The following is a 22,005-nucleotide window of genomic DNA, read 5'->3' as shown; positions in this document are numbered from 1 at the left end:
CTTACTTAAAAAAAGCTGTGACTTACTGGCTTCATGATTATTGTTAAATTACAGACCTGGTTCACTTGGAATTTCATTGCTGTGGTACGGTAAAACTTAGACCCTCCTAATTCAGGAGTCCAGGAAGTTATCCGTTGACAAAAGTGAGGAACACGTACATCCCCCAGCAGATGTGGAGGTTTAGTTCTAGCTCCAACCAGCAGAGAGCACCTGCAGTAAATACCTGCTATTGCCATCAAGTTTTGCCTACATGTTGCCCTATTTCACCCTACAAGGCAATAAAAATTCCAGCTGATGTACAGGTGCAGTCCATTCTTAACTGTGCCTGAATATGCCACTTTCAGTCGACCCTGGGCTGCCCGAGTGATGGGTCACAAGACCTAGACAATCTGCTCCTGTCCTCACCTACCTGTTGCCCTTGTTCTGCTCTCTGGCTGCTCACCTGTCCCTCTGCTGAAATTGTATTAGAACTGGGTCCCAGCAGTCCTAATCATCCCCTTGGAACTGTAGTGGGAGTTTTTATCACATCACACATAGACTGACCCAGGAGATTCTAGGAAGTAGCTGGCTTGGCCGCCCCAGTGTGCTGAGGCAATTAGTCATCCGGTGGGCTATCTCCTGCTTCCAGGAAGTCAAGAACTATCACATCACAGCAGGTTTTAGCTCCTGCCCCCAGGGAAACAAACACATGAAAGCTCACAAAGTTATACCAAACAAAGTAATTCCACTGGCTCAGGCCAGCTGCAGATCCCAGCAGCCTTCTCCTTCACATCTCCTGGCACCAGAAAATTGATGTACCTCTTCTCCTTCAATGCTTTTCTCAATCATGTGATAGCAAGTCAGATTCCCTACTGCTTGCTCTCTCTTTCATATGCTAATGCACATTTTTGTGTTCTCATAAGCATTACAAAACCTTCATCGTATACAAATTCTACAAATCCTATGTGCTACCTTTAAAGATAGATTTTTGTTTGAACAGCCTCTTGGTTGCTCATTTGCTTTTTCATATTCCTAGCATGGCAACCATACATTACAATACTTTCTTCCCCAAAGGCTGCACAAATAAAGGAGGCTTTGGCTTTTCTCCGGATATTTTCCCATTGTTAACAGGAATATCTGTTTTTAGACCCTTTCCCGTTCTTCCGTAAAGGTAGCCTTATCTTCTTGATCCATCAGTAACAGCTTGTTACTGATGTGGAACTCAGGCTCTTTGAGGTAGCCTTTCCTGTAATTACTGTTTCTGTCATTAATTGTCCCCTGAAACTTGGGCTATCTTAATGGGATTTGATCTAATTCCTTAGGCTTATATAGGGGGGGAAAAATTCTGCTGCAGTTCTTTGGAGGTATTTAATTTCATTGTCTTATCATTATGGAATAGCTGTTAACATCTGCAAGCTCTTTTCCCGTCCTAGGCTGCATATGGAAATAGATAAGCCTGGCTGAAGCTCTAGATTGTTTTTGGTGAGCAAAGCGGGAAAAAGTTTGTAAAAGACTGGTACTGAGCCAAAGTATCAAGACTCATATAGATCCTAGGCTTGTTTAGTTATGTTTTATACATAGATCCAACATATTTTCATGCGTATTTTTTCATGCATATATCCAACATAATAAATAAATTTACAAAAGAAATGATGGAACTTTAGAATAAAAAAAATCTAGTTCTGAAGCCTTTGACTATATTCTGTTACTCCATTAAACTACTGCTTAAGAAGGAGTTTAATCTAGGAAAAGAAGGCAGGAGGCAATAAGTAATTGAAAGGCATTGGAAGAAGTGATTGAAGAGTGCAAATGAGAGAACTCAGCTCTAAGCAAGGAATTTATACCACACAATACTAAGAGTGGTAAATTCTTTTCACAGATAGCACATAACATCACCAGGGGAGCAGCATGATTTCTCCTTACCTCTTTTGTGCATTTATAGGTCCACAGTAAGAATGTTTATATCTGAGGCTTCCAGACAGTCAACAGAAAGACACAAACATTTTGAGAGCTCTTTTCAGCTCATAGTATAGCAATGTAAATACCTCACATGAATCAAATTAGCTATTTCTGTTGGTTAACTAGAAGGGACCCAAGGACGACTAGCTCAAGAGTTTCCTTCTGAGGAGGAATAATAATGAGAGGGTAATAGGACTTTGAGCAGCTCACATGTATGAAGAATCAGACATCCAAGACACTCACCGCTTGTCTGCTCAAAACCACCTGATGCCCTTCTACTGAGGAGTCACGTTTAAAAACAGCCAGTTCTGATTACAGAATAATTAAGGGAATTTTAGAAAGCTTGATTGCAACTTTGATCCAATCTTTATTTTTTAACAATGATCACAAGTAATTCAGCCAGAGGCACAGGGAGGGAGTCACACATTGCCTGATATTTATGGGTTTAATTCCACATGTGCATGGGTGGAAGTGCAGTAGTTTGCCTTGTCTTTGTATGTCTGCACACATACCTACTCTACATACATGAATGAGCATTAGTGGGAGCAGATGTTTTCTAGAAAACATACAATGCTCATTGTGAAGTACTAGAGCAAATGCAAGGTATTATATTGTGTATGTAAAAGGCATTTCACATGATATAATAGAGAAAAATCACTAAATGTGACAAGCTCCATGAATACAAATAATATTCCATGACATGGGAGGTATCAGTCCAACCAATAAGCATGATACCATATATTTTAAAAGGAAATTTGGTTCTTTAAGAAACGATGATACATTTTCCTCTGCTATATATCTTTTCCATCATAACTTAAAAACATCAGGCTATGATGTTATGATACCAATGTGCAACATATTAGAAAGATATCCTTCTTATTCAGATGATACTTATTCATTAGTTCTTGAAAATCAATTCATCTTGGATGCTTCTAACTGGATTGTCTGGAATCAGGACACCCAAATCAGCAGCCCTCTTAGAAACCTGCCACTTCTAGGTCTACTGATTCATAATGAAAAGGGAGTTAATACATTTAAATGCTTTTTGGTGTAGCACAATTGGAGAAGTTTTATGTAAATTCTTAGCAAAATTTAACAACAAAATGAAACAAGCATCTTCTGTAATGTGGAAGATAGCATATGTGAAAGAAATGCATGGAAATTGCTTACAGATATTCAGAATGACAGCTTCGCAAATTCTATTACTGCATATCAGTTCTGCTCAGGAAAGAGACACTGTTGTTTGCAGATGGGATGGGAAGATCTTCTTCCCACCAAGGCAATACACAGCTGGAGCAGGAAAATCACAGAAAGGAATTTCTGCCTCCCTGTCTTACTGTTTCACAGCTTTTCATACAGTTTAGGTCATGTTGAAAAGCATTTAAGTTCTAGCTCCTCTCAGAGATGCACATCCCTTACAATGCAGAGCAAACTGGCTTGCCTCAACATCGACAGTACTTTTTTGGTATTTAGGTGGGAAGGCAAGGATCTGTTGCAGCTGATTTCGGTGCTGCAGCACGCAGTGCTGGTGACAGGCCAGACAGGGCAATTTCTGAGCAAGTCTCGCTTCCAGAGGATCGCAGCCTGCAGCTGGGCTGCCAGCTTTGCCCAACATGGGCCAGGCTGCAAGTGTGGGCTGTGGCTGCCAGCTGTAACCATTCAGCTGATCTATCAGTCATGGTGGGGCTGAAATAAGTGATTAATTAGGTAAGCACTCTTCCCTCTGTTAAATCAGGGGGAATTACTTGTCCCAAACAACATAGGGCATAAAGTAACTGAGGCTTTGTTACTTGTGGCTATGAAAGATGATTGTTAGAAACGGTCCTTGTCCCACTTTTCTGACCAAAATTGATCCTTATCCCACTTTTCTGACCAAAATACTGCTTTGGCCACAATGCTGTTTTAAATTTTCCCTCATAATATATTCAAGTTACGTAGATACAAACCAGCATTTATATCCAGCCCTTTTCAGTAGTGTTCACACCTCAGCCGTGAGTGAACAGCACAGCTTATAGCTATTACCATAGTTTGCAACCATCCCCTCACCTAATAGCCCAGATGTTATTGGCAAGGCAACACAAATAATGAAAGAAAAAACCCAAACAAACATGTTCAAATGTGGATGGACAAAAAAGTATCTTTTAAATACTTTTTCAGAATAAAAGCAATTACAGATGCAAGACACTTTTTGTCAGTGATAAGTGGACTGGACAATAAGATAGCTGGACATACCTAACACCTCTTGAGCATTGCACCTGCTGAGAACTTTAGGGGTGGTTGCAAGTACTCTGTCCCTGCCTGCACCTGGCCCAGGGGAAGACTGCTGACACATCCTGCAAACTGAGATGCTCAGACCTGGAGGTTAGCTGGGGAGACAGCACTTTGCAAGGTCATGCAGGGCTGCCAGCACTACCTGGCATGACTCACAGGCATCGCAAAGGGATGAACTCCTATTCGACTCCCTGAATAAAAACACCACCATTTCTGAACCTGGCTAACAGTGTTACATTTCAACATGTATCTGTAATTTGTACTGGCTTGCCAATTGCGCTTGAACCCTGAGGGTAGCCAGATAGCTATAAATCTTCGTAGCCTAGAATAACTATGTTTGAGACAGATCTAAGAAGAGGTATAAGGCCTCTATTACTACAGTATGCTAAATGTTCATTATTCCTAACTTTTATGTTTGCTTTCTTCTTTTGAAGAAAAGTAACACTATTCCCATGTTAGCCACAAGAAAACAGTTAACAGCCATACAATGTGGCAGGTATAAGTCACTTCAAGCCATTTAGTTCTGGTTTCCTTATCAACCAACATTATCCAGTGCAGTGTGGTGCTTTTGCAGCTTACATCCCTGGACTTCTTCCCAGAGAAGTCAGGGGGCAAAAGAGAAAGCAGAAGTAGACTCCAGATCTCATCCCAGCCATCACTTGTCTCACATCGCCAATCCTGGAACAGGAGAAACTCCTGAGTTTAGGCAGCTTAGATAAAGTCAAAGTGATTAAAACTAATTTCTTAGTATCACACAGGCAATGTGATAGACCAGGGAGCTGAATTCGTATCTGCTCGGAAAAGAAGTACATTACTTTTTAAGAGTATGTGTAACGTGTGACAGATCTTTGGATAGTCCTGAGCTGACATCTGTAGAGATGTAAGACCATTACAAAAGCACATCTCATTTTCTTTTATTTTCCCGTAAGGGCTGTATAAAGGAGAGGAGAAGGGAGAGAATGTCATTAATACAGTGAAACCCCATAAATAAGAACAGATATTGCGAAAACTGCTGCAAACAAGACTGTTTTGGTTATTCTCTTAACTTATGAATATTCATACATCTATTACCATTGCTGTTTTCTTGAGCTTCAAAGTCTGAATTTGCAAAATCTATACTTTTTGAGCAATACTGCCGATATGTCGAAGTAGGTAACAGGCAAACCTCAGAAGTTTTGGTGAGTCCATTTTATATAAAAAGAAGTATTTAAAATTCTGAATGTTTGTTTCAGTTTATCTTAGCATCTTGGAATTCAGACAGAAAACCTAAGATCAGAATTTTCTCATGAGATTCTCTTCCCCAGAAACAACTGGAGGGTAGCACCTTCCACACTGTTCTCCTGTTCTCATCTTTCCACTCCTGATCTCAGCAGAAACTTAGGTGCACAGCTGACACCAATACTTATTTATTTATTTAGAAAGCAATGGAACATTTTAAACCTCAAAACAAAAAGTAGGAAAGTTTGGTTGTTTGTATTTCTGCCAAAGATGTGATGAATTCTACTAAACAATTGTTAAACAGCAATTGTTATAATTTAAGGCATTTGATCTGTGCCAAATGCTACTCCACTGTGCATTATTGTAATTTAGGGAGCACGAAGCTTACCCAGATATCAGCACAAAACTTGGCTGGTTAAATTATCTAGTTGTTTTCCTGTGGGTCCTCTTTGAGTCACAGGGAAGACACAGGCTCTGTGATACTGTGATTCAGAGTAGGTGGCTAATTTGAGTGCTCTGAATTGTACCCTTGGTGACTGTCTCATCCTCTGTTTGTTAGTAGCCAAGCTAGGTATCTAAAGTTGGCATTGTAAAAGTCTCCAATTACAACTTGTCTGTATAACATCTAGTAAAACAAGGCTCCAACCATACAGACATCTGTTACCAAATTGATTTAATCCGAATTTATTTGTACACTCACATACACACTTGAGGTATACTGGCATTTAGTAATAAAGAAGAAAAAAGCATTAAGAAAGTTGTATTTGGCTTTATGCTGCAGGGAAATGACAAAATTGATTTACATGTTAAATAAAACTTCTGTTTGCCTTTAAGATTTAAACATATAATCTATGAAGTTGGTATTTTTCATCTCATCTAGACCAACTATCACCTGCTTAATAAATGTCTGTTCCTTTCATTATCTTCTTTATAAAATAAAGGTAATTAACCATAGTAAAGAGTTACCAATCACTGAATGTATATAGTTCTTTTTTACCATTCATTCTTTCCTGTTTATCTCTCCATAGTTTAACATTGCTTGAACAGGGAAATTTCTGTCAGTTCCTCTTACCACGGTACATTGGTCCCAGCCACAGGAAAAGGCATCAACTGCAGAACTGCTAAGCCTGGTTCAAAGATATTTGAGTGCTACAGAGATGCTGTCAGGTCTTCCTCCCTCTTCTGTGCCACATACAAGACACCTGCAAGCCACTGAGCTCTTTACTCAAATGCATTCTCATTCCTGTATTCACACCGTCCAGTGCTTGCTCTTGCTTCCACACGCTTCCAGACAGAAAATGTTCAATAAGATAGCTACAGCAAGCTGGATTTTATTTCAGTGGAATAATTTTGCCTCAAAAAAGGCAGTTTCTAAAACAATTCTTTTTATTAACATTTTTTCTATGAGGGAAAGTTGCTTCTCATTTTGTTAAGAAAACAACGAGCATTACATTCTGACCTTTTCTGGTAATTTTCCTTCGCTATTGTTTTGTTAATTTATTTAGACTTTAATATTCTAACATGTTTATTCAAATGTTATTCAAATACCAGGTTAAATGTTATTCAAATATCAGGTTATAGGATCTGTTATTCTAATGCAATGCTTTGAAGTTATCTCAACATAATACTCACTACATCAAAAGGAGAAAAATATTTTCTCAGAAGTCATTTATTGCAAATTTTTAAATTCTGCCTGGTGGACATTCAGTTCTAACTTCTAATTTCTAACAAAACCAAAGTCTGACATTTTCATAAAATAAATTCTGCTTTACAACTTGCTACTGTTAACATTATTTTTATTATGTTAGCAATTGTGTTCTGAACTAAGGAACTGTGCTTTTTAAAAGAAAATATTAAGGAAACAGTAGGCAGTCCTATATGAGCACGCACTTCTGTTCGTGCTGTGACTACAAAAGGAAGCTTATGTTCATGCAAAGATGAGAATTAAATAAGTATTTCCTATTGCACTTATACAGGTATATGTGATGGCATAGTTGGAAACCTGAGATTTAGCCATTAAAAAACCAGCTGATGTAGATGGCAAATGTCAGCAAAGGAAAGGCAGTTCATTTTCCAATCCATTAGCATAGGAAACTAGTGGTTTAATAGGATGATAGACCAAATGACGTTTGATTTTTTTTCCATACAATCACAAAATTTGGTAAAAGTTACATCACTTCTTTGCACGCTAGCCCCACTAAATTGTTTCCTGTGCCAGTGTTCCAGCTAGAAGTTGGAAATACTAGAGGACTTCTTTCCCTTTCTGAAAAGCCAAAGTTAATGGTGGCTGAAACCAATTTCATCTGGTATTACTTGAACATTGATATTATACTTCTAAAATAACAGCAAAAACTATGTAATGGGTTTCATTAAAGTCCATAAGAAGTTCCTGATAAAAATAACAGAAACCATTTTACTTATTTAGTATATGCAGAATATTCCATTAAAGACAAACCAGCATTAGCAAGAAGATAGACTAGATCATCGTTTGGACTTTTTTTAACTCTGATTTTGGGAAACAGTAACAAACACCCTGTAACATCTCTACTTTTCAAAGCGCTTGAGAATTAACAGAGCTGTATGGGAAGTGAATACAGAACTGGGGATCACAATTGTCCCTGGCAGTTCAGTGCTCCCTTGAGCACTGAAATTTTCTTTCCTTGGCTTATGGAGACACACAGCAATCTCCTTCTGTCAGCTTCTCTGAGTGTGATGAGAACTTTGCAGGCTTCAAAAAAAAGGGTGACTACCAAGCCTGTGCTTACAGAGAGAAGATGGTGCCTGTCATTCTAAGGATCTGAGCTTGGTTTCTGAATTAAGCATCCTCAGACTGCAACTGCGGGTGGCAGAAAATGTTTGAGGGAGCAATCACTCTTATTTTTAGCTCTGTCATCCCACCCAAGGGTAGCTGAAAATGGTTTTGTTGTTTCTAGAGGAACTGTCAGCAGAAGTCAAGCTAAAAAAAGTAACACAAAAGTCTTAAAATTGTGAGATTAAGTAACCAGTGATGTCTTACACTTGATTTGGCATATGATATTGCAGGCCTTAGAAAAGTAGATCAAGCACAGGCAAATATAGTGCCTAGTATTGAACAGGTAGTGAAAGGGAGACAGAAATTTTGCCTGGTGTATCGCACCTGAAAACTTCTGAAATCACATTGTTACTGATCGTAGGAGATGTTTATGAATGTCAATATCATGACCAAAGCTTACATTTTCATGTGTGGCTAAGGTCTGGGAAAAAAATCTGTATACAGTACAGTATTTGCATGACCATCTTATCAGAATAACCTGAATGCTTTCCTCTTTTACCAAATTTTTGATCAATTATGGAATTTTTTTAATGTATCTTAGAACTACTGTGTATCTAAATGAATATTGCTATCGTAAGAGCTGTGCAGAGCCCTGCAAAATGATGTGTGATTGCTTGGACTGAAAAACAGAATAATCATAACCTATATCTTAGGAAACATTGGAAAACATTTATGATTTTACATATGGTCAGGATATCTTGGAAAGCGCACTACAGCTGGATCTACATTACTGAAAGCAGCCTGTCCAAATACAGCTGAAAGAAACAGTTTTTCCAGAAAGCCGCCCCTCCATCTGCAGATCTAGTGGATGCCTTTAACAAGTTATAGATAGTTTTTCCTCCTAGAATATATCCTTGGAGGTTTTTTCTTTCTGCAGCATCATCAGAAAGACTACATTTTGAGTGGAAGCTGTAGTGAAGAAAAGAACCAACATGTGTTTGCGTGATTATCAATGGGGTTTGATAACATGGTAATAAAATGCCAGCATCAAGGGTGACAGCAGAGCTCCAAAGCTGCTGATGCCGGTGGAGCTACATTTACACAAATGCACTTGTAAGAAATGCAAAGAGCTTGATTACAGTAAATATGGCCTGATTTTGCAGTCATGAGAAACTAGGTCAGAGGGAGCTTAGTTTATCACTAGGATGTTTGTGCATCATTGTTAGACCTTTCCCACGACTTCCCAGCTGTATCTCCTATCCATCCCTGCAGCAAACTGCTCTCACTGCTGTCATCAAAGATGCAAAGAGGGAAATGAAGCCATAGCGCTTCTGTGAGAGGGCAAATACCCTCAGCTTGGGGGTATGCACATCATTGGAAAGCTGATGTGCAGACCGAATAGACACACAAAGTGTGGTTCAGCTGAGCATGAATGTAGAAATGATACTCATGTGACACAGATATTTCTTCCAAAATACACATCTGTATTTGTTCCACTATAATTTAGTGGCCTAGGTATTCAACGTGACCAAAGTATCAAGCATATTTAGTCACTGCTAGCAGTAAGTCCACAATAAGAATGTACACGGCATCAGGCAAAATCCAATTCAGTTGTATTACTTTACTCTCACATTGCAAATAGGAATAAATTTGGATGAGGTCTGCAGAAGGCCTATTCCTACCTAAGCCATCCTAATGCTCATTACAGGGTCTAAATGCGATTACACAGAAAGATAAATTCACCATTAATTATTAAAGGCAAAATTTTAGGCAAAACCTGAATAACGAGGAGTAGATACTCTGCAATATTAATATGTGCAGCCATAAAATACCTAACAAGTTTAAAAGGTTAAGAAACATGTATTAATTTTATAGTAGTTAGTGCTTCTTTTCCTAGTCAAACATTATTTCCTTTCCATTTTGAAAGCTAAAAGGAAAAACTAAGTTATCAGATCTTGTGATACCTGATTTACAAATGAAGGAACAAGCCTTATTATTCCTCTCTATTTATCATTATAGTTATGTCCCACTTATTCTTATTGTACTATGCTTTCTTTGACAAAAATTTAAACTAGATATCACTTAATGCAGATTTTTTGGCTACTCACTTTATTTTTACAATTTCAAAAGACAAGAAAAGTCATCATCATAGTTGCAAGTCTTTTCTGTGTACCATAAGGGGCAAGGATACTATAGGCTATACAGCCACTCTTGCCATCTCATTAAGGTAAAAGGTGAAAGAAGGAACATTTCAAATGTGATGCATCTCTCACCCTTTAGACTGCTGCCATAATTTTTAGATGTTTATATCCCAACTGAGAAAACATGTATGCACGTGCTCAGCTTTAAAGACAGCAGTAAGTAATCCTTTTGAATTCATTGAGACTACCCAGTTACTCAATATTGGTTATGTATTTAAGGCATATGCATCTCTCATCTTGTTAGTCCCTTTTTCTACTTCGTCTTTTTTTACCTATTCACAAAAAGGAATCCTGCAGGATGCTGCAGTTACTCTTCTCGTAGGGTTATTACATAAAGATTATGACTAGCATTTCCACTGTCTCATGTAATAGGTCATTATTTTCTGCCTACCTGATTTCTACCTACATTTTCAATTAGATGCAGTGTTCTTAACCTCCTACTCCATTACCCTAGTCCATTATTAAGCATCCGTTGCAAAACCATTGTGAAGATCACTGCATAGCAGCTTGTTTTGGGATGGCAATGAGTTTTTCTTAAATCTCTTGACTGTACCTTGGCTTAAGTAAATCTCGCTTGCATGTAAGAATTGAGGGAGGCCATACATTAATAGAGTCCATCAGAGACATTGTGCAACACAGTTAAATATAGTGCTGGTGACTCCTTTCTTACTTCTTCAGATTATCATTATTATTTTCTTATTATGGTTTATTAAGTTGAGATGAGTCTATTATCTGTTATTTCCTTTAAAGCCACATAGAATTTCACCATGTACTGTGGGAAATTTTAAGCATCAGACTTAGTATGCTGAACTTTTAATTTTCCAAAGCAGGCAATGGAAAAATTACACAACCTCACTGTTTCCAATTAGTTATGGACTTCTGTTTATTCCTTTACCACAAGTATTTTTGCTTAGTTAGTAGTACAAATTGTTAATCATAAAAATGTGCTATCTCATATGTGCTAAGAATGAAAAAGGAATTGGCTTCTTGCCCTACTGAACTCAAGCAATCCTCATTCCTCGTTTCCAGACCTTTTTCCCAAGGAGTCTGATTGACTGATGACAACAACAAAAGATTACCGTGAACCCACAGAACGCCACTGCCTGTCCTCAAATTTTCCCAGTAGGTGAGACTCTCAAGCAGTTCAGGAAATAACAAATAGTGCATCCTACCACTCCCTTAAAAATTCACTTCACTGTTCTTGACAATGAGATGGTAGCAGATAAAAAAATCCTCTACTATGTACCTTGAGTCTGTATAAAAAAAAATATTTTTCCTAGCAAATTGTTGAGAACTGATAGTAAAAATATTAAAATAATGTCAGGGTTAGGAAAAAAAGTTCTGAGAGAGTTTATAGAATTTAGTATGTCTGGTCTAGGGCAAAGACATAGTAACTGTCCCCATATAAATGTAAAATTATTCATATTTAATAAAGTAATGGCAATTATAGAGATAGCTAAGAGTAATTGTTCTTACTAGTAAGAATAAAATTAAAAATAATAGACATCTGGAATAAGACAAATGCAGGGCAAAGTAAAAAAAAATATTCTAAGATTTTTAAAGTAATGAAAGAAACCTTCCAGGAGGTCATTAGAAAAATTGTTGCAAGCTCTTCATAACTCTGCCTTCCTATGTTTCTTCTGTCATATTCTCCAAGCTTCTTAGGCACTGTGTTCCCTTCTCCCCTTCCCTACTCACTCACATTCATGTTTTCTCTATTGCTCCTTTTAGACTGCCCTGAAAATGTGCAGCACTTCTTTTTTTCCTTTTACTTTATGTGTAAGCACTGTGCCCCAGCATTTGCAATCTTCTCTTTTATCTTAAACTTACATCACACCCCTGAAGTCTTCTAAAACTTGATCCCAGTGACAGTGCACTCACGCGTTCTGACCCTAGGCAATGGCCTAGCCTATTGTCTCTGCAGCCCCTAGGACAGAGGCAAAGGTGTGCTTTTCACAAGTGACTACTGATTTAAGATGATTCCGCTAATAAGTGCTCTCCAAAGACGCATGCTTTACATTTCCTAAAAATCAGTATCTGATAGTCTTTGAAACTGGTCGCTACATTTGGAGTACTTAATGTTTGCTAATCACTTAAAAAATCTGGTAGTCTTTTTCCATTTTTTTTTTATAATGTACTGTATGATAGACAATATAAAATCTTTTCAGGTGTCTGTTTGGGACTGTACTTGTACTAAGTTTGACACAATACAATGGTGTGGGTTAGCTAAAAGAATAGACAGTGGTTGCAATAGTAATGAATCTGCCATTCTACTAATTTATGAGCTGTTTTTTCAAACATTTGCTATCAGATAGAAGTGAGAGGAAGAATAGAATATAACTTCTCCTTTACAATGCTCTGTTAATACAGAAAGGCAAAGGCGCCTGTACTCCAAGGAAGCTGTCAGCAAAGTTGCAGGCTGGAGGTCCCAGTATCACTTAAAGAGTACTGGCAAGCAGGAGGTCATTGCTGGGGAATGAAGCTTGGGGAGGGAAGCAAAAGGAAAAGGCTGGGAGGCGTGGAGGGGGAGAATCAAGGATCTTTCTTCACCATTCTTTTTTTACAGCTTTTGTGTGTCTGGACTGATTTGTTGTGGGAGAGCTGCTGGAGACAGTATATTTGGCACAGGACAGGGTAGCTCAAAGCCAAAAGGATGGTGCTATTGCCAGTTTAATCCATGGCTTTTCTTTCTCTTTTTTTTTTTCTCTTTCCCCCTCCCTCCTTTTTCTTTGAAGGAAGGAAAAGGGGAAGAAAGGGACTTGCAATGAAAACCAGAGCAGTGGGTTAACGATGGCCCTGCAGGCTTCAGTAGACTGGAAAGATACACAAGGCACTTCCTCTACCATCTGGCATGCAATTCTGCTGCTGCTGCTCTCAGTACATAACTTTGGAGTGAATAAGCAAACAAGTAAAACTTTTTAAGAGACACCAATTATGAAACACCAGCTATTAATCTGTCATCTTACTCCCTTCCCTTTTCTCCCACCACCGTATTCCTATCCTCAAGTCTTTTCCAGTTCTCGTGTCTACCTGTGAAAATATGCACTGCTGTGTCAGGTTTTCAGATGACTCCGTTCGCCTTTCCGTTGGCATTGCTTCTCGGGACGAATGAGGGCCAGAGCTAATACAGTTATATTGCTCTTGTAATCACTCGAGTTTTTTTGACTCGGAGTCAGAGAGAAATGCAGTTAGTAGCAATAAAGCCATCCATCTCTGGTCAAAGATTTCCTTCGAGTCTGACTGGAAGTGAGAATGCGAAAGAGAAGTTTTAGGTGAGCCGAGCTTGCTCAAGGACTGTTTAAAATGCAGTCACAAATGGCTGGGTACATTGCTGTGTAGGAGTATGTTGTTTTGATTCTGATGGCTTTTCTCAAGCGCAATGAAAAGCGTTACATTGAGGTCACATTCTCAAGCTGGGTAAATCACCACAGCACAACTGAAGTCAGAGAAACAGAGAACTTGCAAAATATCAGCACTTTGTCTCTTAACAGTCTTTCAGAGTGATGCTGCATGATTTTTTATGCTGAAAACTTCATAATCAAATATATATCTTCCAGGCTTTCCCGTGACCAGCTCTTATCTGTCTCCATTCTTATAACAAGACAAAAGGAGAGTCAAACAGTAACAGAAAAATCTTGGATGAATTAAGGATAAGTAACCACTGAATTGTAGTACAACTGTGAAGCACAAATTTAGTAAGAATAAGATGTATTAATTTACAGGCATACCCATTAATGCCAAGCAACTTTTTTTACACTTTTTTTTTCATTCACAACTGCTGATCCTTAAACTGTCCAGAAAGCAGGAAAAAAAAGGAAACTCCAGGCTATCTAGAGCAGTTGCTTTCATTTCACACTAATTTTCCCCCCCAAAATACATACTGTCTGTTAGGTTTATTACATAGCTTCTTGAAATACTAAAACTATAACAACAGATCACGGTTTCAGTTTGTTTTTTGACTAGCTTCCTGCTTTGCACCTGTAGAACTGTAAGTGAAAACAAATACAACAAAAAATTCAATTCTGACTGCCTGATCCTATCTACAATGCAGGTACATACCCAAGTGACCCACCTACAGGTGGCACAAAACTTTTCACAGTTGTATTGGGTCAGGCTGAGCCCCACAGCAGCCCCCATAGTGCCGTGCTTTGCCTTGGCAGCTAGAAAGGTGGTGAAAGCACAGCAGTGTTTTGGCTGCTGCTGAGCAGCCTTGCACAGCACCAAGGCTGTCTCTCCAACCTTCCCCCCCACCCCCCAGCAGGCTGGGGATGGGCAAGGTCTTGGGAGGGGACATAGCCAGGGCAGCTGACCCAAACTGACCAAAGGGATGTTCCATACCATATGATGTCTGCTCAGATATAAAAGCTAAGGGAAAGGAGGAGGAAGGGGGGGGCATTCGTTATTTATGACGTTTGTCTTCCGGAGCAACCGCTACACGTACTGAAGCACGGCTTCCCGGGAAGTGGCCGAACATCGCCTGCCGATGGGAAGTAGAGAATAACATCTTTTGTTTTCCTTTGCTTCCGCGCACACGACCTTTGCTCTGCTTCATTAAACTGCCTTTATCTTGACCCACAAGTTTTTTTTCATCTTTTCTTCCCCACGCCCCTCCCTGTTCTGCTGAGGAGGGGAGTGATGGAGCAGCTTGGTGGGCAGCTGGTGTGCAGCCAAGGTCAACCCACCACAGTCCTTTCTGGTACCCAATGTGGGGCACTTTGAATCACCTTCCTCCACATGGCCCATGTGCACAAGACATAAAGGATACAAAAAGGTAGCGTAGATCTTGAAAACTCAGAAGACTGCTGTTGCTGCTGTCAATAGGGTTGGTGGCTAAGTTCTGTTAGGCACTTAATATTCAGATATTCATCTAAAAATTGGGCTGGGCATCTGTGAATACATTGTCTTCCAAGATGTCTGGTATTTTTTGCGTCCAGTGAAGCTGGAAATGCCATAAGGATAGCCTTTCTTTCACAGTGCTGTGGCACTTTTGCTGCTTGCCCCAGCTAGGAGCAGGAAGTGCACAGGTAAACAAAGAGGAAAAACAGTAACTGGGGAAAAATGTTACTGCAAGGCCTTGTAGCTCAAAACCGAAATGAAGTAGTTGGGTTGTAAGGTTTAACTCAGCCAGGTAAGTATTGTTAGTCTTTTGGACTTCAGTTGCATAGTTTATCCCTCTGTAACAGGAACAACATTGCTTTAAAGAGTAATTACACAACACACACTACTATGAAAAACCTAAACGATCACAAGAAGCCATATGAACTTAAAAACAATAAAATTTGCCTTTCCACAAAATCGTTACCATAGATTGTATGAATGTGTTAATGCTTGTGCTACTGTACTGCACATCATCTATTTGTTTTCTTTGTTCTTAACCCCTTTGTTCCAAGAGTCAGGATATCCTGATGCTAAGGACACTGCAAAATAACAGTACAACAACAATAGTATAATACTTTGGAAGTGCTTCACAGTTTTCAGGACAGACCCGCCCGAAAGTGTAGTATGCTGGTAGTGTGGCACTACAGCCTCCAGTCAAAATAGGGCTAGTTTTTGAAAAGCGCTAGGGTTTTCAGTTTGAGGTGGAAACATGAAGATAAGCATGGCGGAGGATCCTAGAACAGGGGAAACAGCACACTGCCCCGGCTGATGTTGGCAAGAGGAGAAAAGGCTTGTGCGCTGTTTCCTGCATGAAAAGGTGTTTCTTAACTGTCGGTCCATTCTCTTGGTTCCTCTTCCTCTGTGAAGAAAGAGCCTACTTGTTTGCCAGTTTATTTTTCCACCTGGAGAGAACGCAGAACATTGCATGTAACCCAGAGAAGGCAAATGTACTAACTATGAATGCTAGGAAATACTATCATGCCAACTAAAATCCCATTAAACAACTCCTTCTGCACTTTCAGTGAAAACGAAGTGCTGGTGCAAGAGCCCACCCTCCACCCCACCGCTGTAAGCTCTGTAAACTAACAGCTAAAGGACAGGCCAGTACCAACAGCAGGCTAAAAGGGACTATTTTGTATAAAGGCAAAATAAAAGTTCGGAAAATGGCAAGCCCCCTCCCGGTGGGGGATCCCGGCACAAGGCCGGGAGCTGCCACGCTGCTCGCCCGACGGCAGCGAAGAGTTTACCCAGGGAAGAGCTCGTCTAGGGAACAGCTCGCCCAGGGCTGCGGAGCCCCGGCAGCCGCCTCACTTTGCATGAGGCAGAGCACTCTCCCGGGGGGGTGCGGGGGTTGCCTTGTTTTTAAAGATTAGTGATGAGTAATCGTCTTCTCGTTGGAGCCCGTGAGTGATCGCTGCCACCGGGCAGTGTCCTAACGTGAACCCGCTCAGGTGGAGCTCTGCGGCCGCAGCGATGAGGACGCGGGGCAGACCACCACACTCCCCCAAACCGTAAACGCAGCAGCCCGTTCCTCGCCGACCCGTCAAGCGCCGGCACCGCCGCGGCCCTTCCGCATGCCCGGGCCGTAGGTACCGTCCCTCGGGCTGGCGGGAGCAGGCGGGGGGCACCGCACGCCGCCGGCGGACCCGCGCCCCGCTCCCGGCCCTCGCAGCGAGCGGCGGGACGCGGATCGCCGCCTCTCCTCCCAGCCAAGGGCGGCCGAGGTTACGGCGGGGTTTGACTAAGAGGCCAAAACCCCCGTCGGCTCCGTCAGCCTTGCCCGGCGAGGGCGAGGAGGAAGGCGGCGGGGGTGGGGGCTCCCCCACGGCATCCCGGCAGGGATGAAGTCAAACCGCCTCCTCCGCAGCGCACGGCGGGGCTGAGGGGTGGCTCTGCCCGCCCAGCCCCGCAGCCCCCGACCGCCGCTGCCGGGCTGCGCCAGCCCCCGCGCCGCGCCACCGCCGCCGGCAGCAGCGGCCCGAGCCCCCGCCCCCGCCCCCGGGGCTCGGCGCTGCGCCGCGCCGGCATGAGCGGCGGCTCCGCGCCTGCCCGCCAGCCGCTTCGCCCCGGCTGCCGGCGCCTGGCGGCGGGCTGAGGGCGCGCAGAGGGCGGGCGGCGAGCGCGGCGGACCCCGGCGCTCCTTCCTTCCGCGCCCGCAGCGCGGGGCCGGGGCCGGGGCCGGGGCTGGGGCCGGGGCCGGGCGGCGACGGGGCGCGCCCCCTGCGCGGGGAGGTGGCGGTGGGCGGCCGGGCGCCCCCGCCCCGCTCTGGATGCCCATCGCTGCGGCTCGGGCCGGGGGGTGGCCGCGGCTCCCCGGCGGGGGGCGCGGGCCAGGATGCCGGTGCTGGAGCGCTTCTTCCCCGCGGCAGAGCCGGGCAGGCGGCGGAGGACGGGGGAAGAGCCGATGCCCTTTCCCATGGGCAGCCTGCCCGGTTATCAGCAGGGGACCCTGGCCTGGGACTTGCCCGAGATGATCAAGATGGTAAAGCTCGTTTGGAAATCCAAGGGGGAGCTCCGCGGGGCGAAGCACAGAGGGGCTTTGGAGAGCGAGGATGCCCTGGGCGGTCCGGCAGGTACGTTTCCCCCGCCGTGCTGCTCGGGGGAGCCGGGGCGCAAAAGCGGCTGGGGACCAAGGGTGGCGGGGAGCCGGCCCGGCCCGTCCTGGGGCAGAGCCGCCGGGGCCCGGGGCTGCCGCCGCCGGAGCGGGGCGCGTTGGGACGGCGCGGGGCCGGGAAGCGCTGCCCGACGGTAACACCGTGCTTCTGGCGGCCTCCGCTCTCCCTCTCCGCGGCCACCCGCACACGCGGAGTTTGCGCCAGGTCTGGGTGCCCGGCGGCACTCCCCCCTGCAATCTGTTGCGTGCTTTTATCAGCGGGGTGATAAAAGCTCAGCTCCAACGAGAGCAGGTCGCAGCGCGGCTGTGAGGCTGACCTCGGGCAGGGAAGCCGGGCTGGGTGCCGGCGGGGGGAGCCTTGCCCCGCTCCGCGCCCCGCTCTGCCGCGGCAGCCCCGCGGCCCAGGTGCCGGCAGCGGCAGCGCGGCCGCGGCAGGAGCGGGGGTGGCTGCGCCCGCCCCAGCGCCGAGGGCTTCCCCGGTTGGTTTCGCTGCGGCTTTCTAAGCGCATGGCCTCGCCTCTTACGCCTCCGGACTGCACCCACATCTTTGAGTGTGTTTGGCTCGTTTCACATGAGCTTCCCGTCCTCCCCATCGGGAACGCTGAGCGACACCCTTACGGCTCGTGTGTTGTTAGCTACCAGTATGAAAAACTTGAGACCCGTTCTTGGAGTAACACTGCCCCATCCCACTGCGTTCGTTCTGAGCATGGTATATTACTGGCTAAAGAGCACATGTTTTTTTACTAACTTTATAAATCTTGCACGTCAGTTTTTTCCTAACTCACTAACAGCTATGGCACCATATCAAATGCTTTATTGAAGTCCAGGTTAGACTTCTAGCATTTTCATTGGGTAGAAATGAGTTGTCATGTTACCACGGTACTTCTGATACTGCATCTTATCCCGTGCTCCACGTTGCTTATGGTTCAAAACCTCTCGCCTTCTGCTAGAGGCCACCTCTTGCCTCCTTCAGAACCTCCTGACTTCTGTTAAGTCAGGCTCATAGGCCTACGACTATCTCAGTATCAGTTTATTATTTCTTTATTCTCCTGTCCTCATACTACTGTGACTTAATAGACTTACTGACACTGTGTGGCTCATTCCTTCAGAACTCCGGACTGTCTTATCTCCGCAACCTGTTCACTAAACTCTTCCAGTGCATTCAGTCTTCAGAGATTATGCTTTCATCTTCCTTTGGTGTACCCTTTATCAAGATCTACAATTTACAGTATTTTGTACCCAAATAATTTAATTTCTTATGTAGAATAACCTCATTGCAGGTATTTCAAAGTTCATGTATGTGTATGTATCTATAGTGAATAAGTATCTGTGTATGACTTCTGGATGCTCTCCGAAGTTGGCTGATTGGTCATTGTATGTCCATTTTTTCAAATGTTTGCAGTTAAACTAGGAAATGTTCCACTTCTGTTTTGAAAAAGGGAAGATCAGTTCTCAGGCTCCAAGGAAGATGTACATCCTGCTATCCCATTCTTTGGGAATCACTTCAGTTTAGAAGAATAAGTAAGAGTGTTGTGGATAAAGAAATGGGAGGTCAAATTGCTCTTTAAGACTTGTAGCCAATCAGCTGGGAATGTACCATGGCCAACCAGGGAGATTGAGGTTTGTGTGGTGAATGGTGGGTGTTCAGAGATGGACCCTACTCAAACAGAACTTAAATGTTGCATTAGTTATACCTCATGTATGAGTAATAGTGGTTTTTCAGTATGTTTGTGTAATATCTGGTGAAATTAGTTTCGTTAGGTAACAAATGAGATTCGCCTTCAGATTCCTGGAGGCAACTAAAAATGTGTGTGAATGTACAGAGCCAGATTAGTCCACTAGCAGGATATGAGTAACTTGCATTTACTCAAGTGGCTATTACTCGTATCCTGTGAAGGGACAGTCCTCTTCATGGTGCCAGATCCTATTTCACAAGCTCAGTTGACTTGCAGCAGTACAAATCAGAACAGAAGATGACATGACTCTAACTCTCAGCACTTTAAATACGAATCATCAGACGGTTTGAGTGAACCAGACTTGGGTTGCTGGTTTTTCCTCTTCAACAACAGTCATCCTAGTAGTTTTCCCTCTTGTGGTTTCGTTTTAGTCACTTTAAGTACATTGGAGTATGTGGGAAAACCAGTAAATGCTGAAATCTAGTATACTTACATATGTGAAAATCAAAGAATGCAGAAATGGGAAGAAAAGATAATCGTTTGGAAGGATCAGTAGTATGAGGTACGCAGCTTTGTGTTTGCACAGTGTTTTGTATGTGTTTGGACCCTTTAAAAAAACCAACAACAGTATAACTTACATCTTATAAAAAGGCAGTACTTCAATAGGAAATCAGATTTTTTTCAGGTGAAGCGAAAGCAAATAACTTCTGCTTAAGGTACTGCTAGCTAGTAGGCAAATAAAGGTTGATTGTTCAGTAGTAGAGTTCACAGCACTTTCCACATCAAGGGCTTTTTCATTTAAATTTGTAAGCATTCATGTGATAACTCATGTTCTGTTATCACATCCTCATGAAGCTGTTTTGCTTACAGTAGAAGAGGAGGAAATAGATACAGATTCTGGAAGGAAACTGTTAAGATTTCTGCCTTGCTTGATCATGTTAATAGAGATTTAGCTAGGCAAATTCCCTTGTCTTAGTCTGAGTGACTGGACTTGGCTTTGGGCTGGCTTTCTAGAAAGGAACAACCCTCTTAACCATAGGGAGTGAGGAAGAAGGAGAACTATATCTGGACATGATGTCAGTTCTGCGGATGGCAATGTCTTGGGGACCCATATAGCTGTAATTCATACCACATTCCTCTTTCCTGAGGTACAAGTAGAGAGTTACTAGAGAGCAAAACTGTCTGGGTGTTCTGGGCTCTCAAATAAAAGAGCTATATCTGGGTCTTTCATCTTCTTGTTCAGTACTGGGAATAAGCTACTCAATCTCCCCGCAGAAAAAGTTTGCAATACATCATGTAGCATATAGTTGGGATGAATGAAGAACCCAGATCTTACAGAGACTGCTTGCCTGGAGTTTCTAATGATGATTTATTTTCCTTTCCAGAGCAGTAAAGCTCAAATCTTGAGCCTTTTCTTATTGCTACACAGCATTTTAAAGTTAGTATCAATTAAGACTGCAGACCTTTCTCCTGCTCCTGGCCTGCTGTTGCTTAGTAACTCTTTTTTCAATCCCTGACCGAATCAGCTCAAAACAGTGGTTTGGTGAAGGCTCTCCGGCTGTGCCAGAAGCCATTTCACATACTCAAACTAGGCTTGTGATAGTAAGCAATAATGGAACATAATTAATTTGAAAAGTATTGGGTGGGAAATGGGTATAATTCAGTGTCATTCCTTACAGTATTTCAAATAGAGTATTTGCAAGCCAGTGCTTTTTACTTGAATAAAATAACAGCATGTGTTGATGTTATTACAATTTAATTACTCAAATAATTCTTAACTGAAACCATGTTGATCTCTAGGAGGGAACTGTGTTCTGTCTATGACCCTAACTCTCTTATCACCCTCTCCTTGAGTTTTTTTGCAGATTAAACAAACCTGATTGGGGAATGGGTACAGGTCTGCCTTCAAGAGTCTTCCTTATGAGCATTAGCAACCTCTTAAACTTACAGTGATCATCCCAGATAACTCCAGTGAGACTTTCTGTACGGAGTCTTGCACATGTGCAGACATGCAAGACTTTCAGAGAAGGTGCAGTGGTACTTAGAATTATCAAGGTCTGTTGAGACACTGATCTCTGTGGGTTTTTTGAAATAACTCTGAATGTTTTTTTCCACCTATCTCTTTCTGGCTAGATGTTTCTCAGAAATGTATCTTCTGATTCATGCATGCATCATGCTCATTGTTAACTGATGAGTCCCTTTGCCACAAGGAGGAAAAACAAGCAGCACCACACATCGCTCCTATTACAGTCTGCTTCTGGGAAAATCTCCCCCAATTTTTGGTGTGTCCGTTTACTTCTCCTCTTCAACCGACTCTCTCCTTTCCAACTCAGTAATCCATTCAAACTTCTTGTCATCATCCAAACTGACTTTGCTGTTAAGGCTGCATGCTGAGCAATCTTGTGATATACCTGTTAGAGAGGTGGGAGTTAAGTCATCTGCGTGGTTCTTCAGTGG

The 22,005-nt window shown here is 42.6% G+C and overlaps 1 protein-coding gene across 2 annotated transcripts in view; it reads left to right on the top strand.

Annotated features, from left to right (window-relative positions):
- PDE7B (phosphodiesterase 7B) overlaps positions 1-22,005 on the top strand; it is a 181,974-nt gene that overhangs the window by 76,335 nt on the left and 83,634 nt on the right. The window contains exon 1 of one of the 2 annotated variants that reach the window (XM_040597935.1): positions 17,420-17,831. The exons of the other annotated variant lie outside the window; for it this stretch is intronic. Within the exon in view, the coding sequence (XP_040453869.1) occupies positions 17,594-17,831 (238 nt within the window). The 5' untranslated portion in view covers positions 17,420-17,593. Of the gene's footprint in view, positions 1-17,419; positions 17,832-22,005 lie in introns of those variants that run through there. 2 annotated transcript variants of the gene reach the window in all.

The sequence above is a fragment of the Falco naumanni genome, chromosome 6 (assembly GCF_017639655.2).
Source record: "Falco naumanni isolate bFalNau1 chromosome 6, bFalNau1.pat, whole genome shotgun sequence".
Taxonomy (NCBI): domain Eukaryota; kingdom Metazoa; phylum Chordata; class Aves; order Falconiformes; family Falconidae; genus Falco; species Falco naumanni.
Note: the sequence above shows the minus strand (reverse complement) of the source record. Positions and strands in the feature narration are given on the sequence as shown.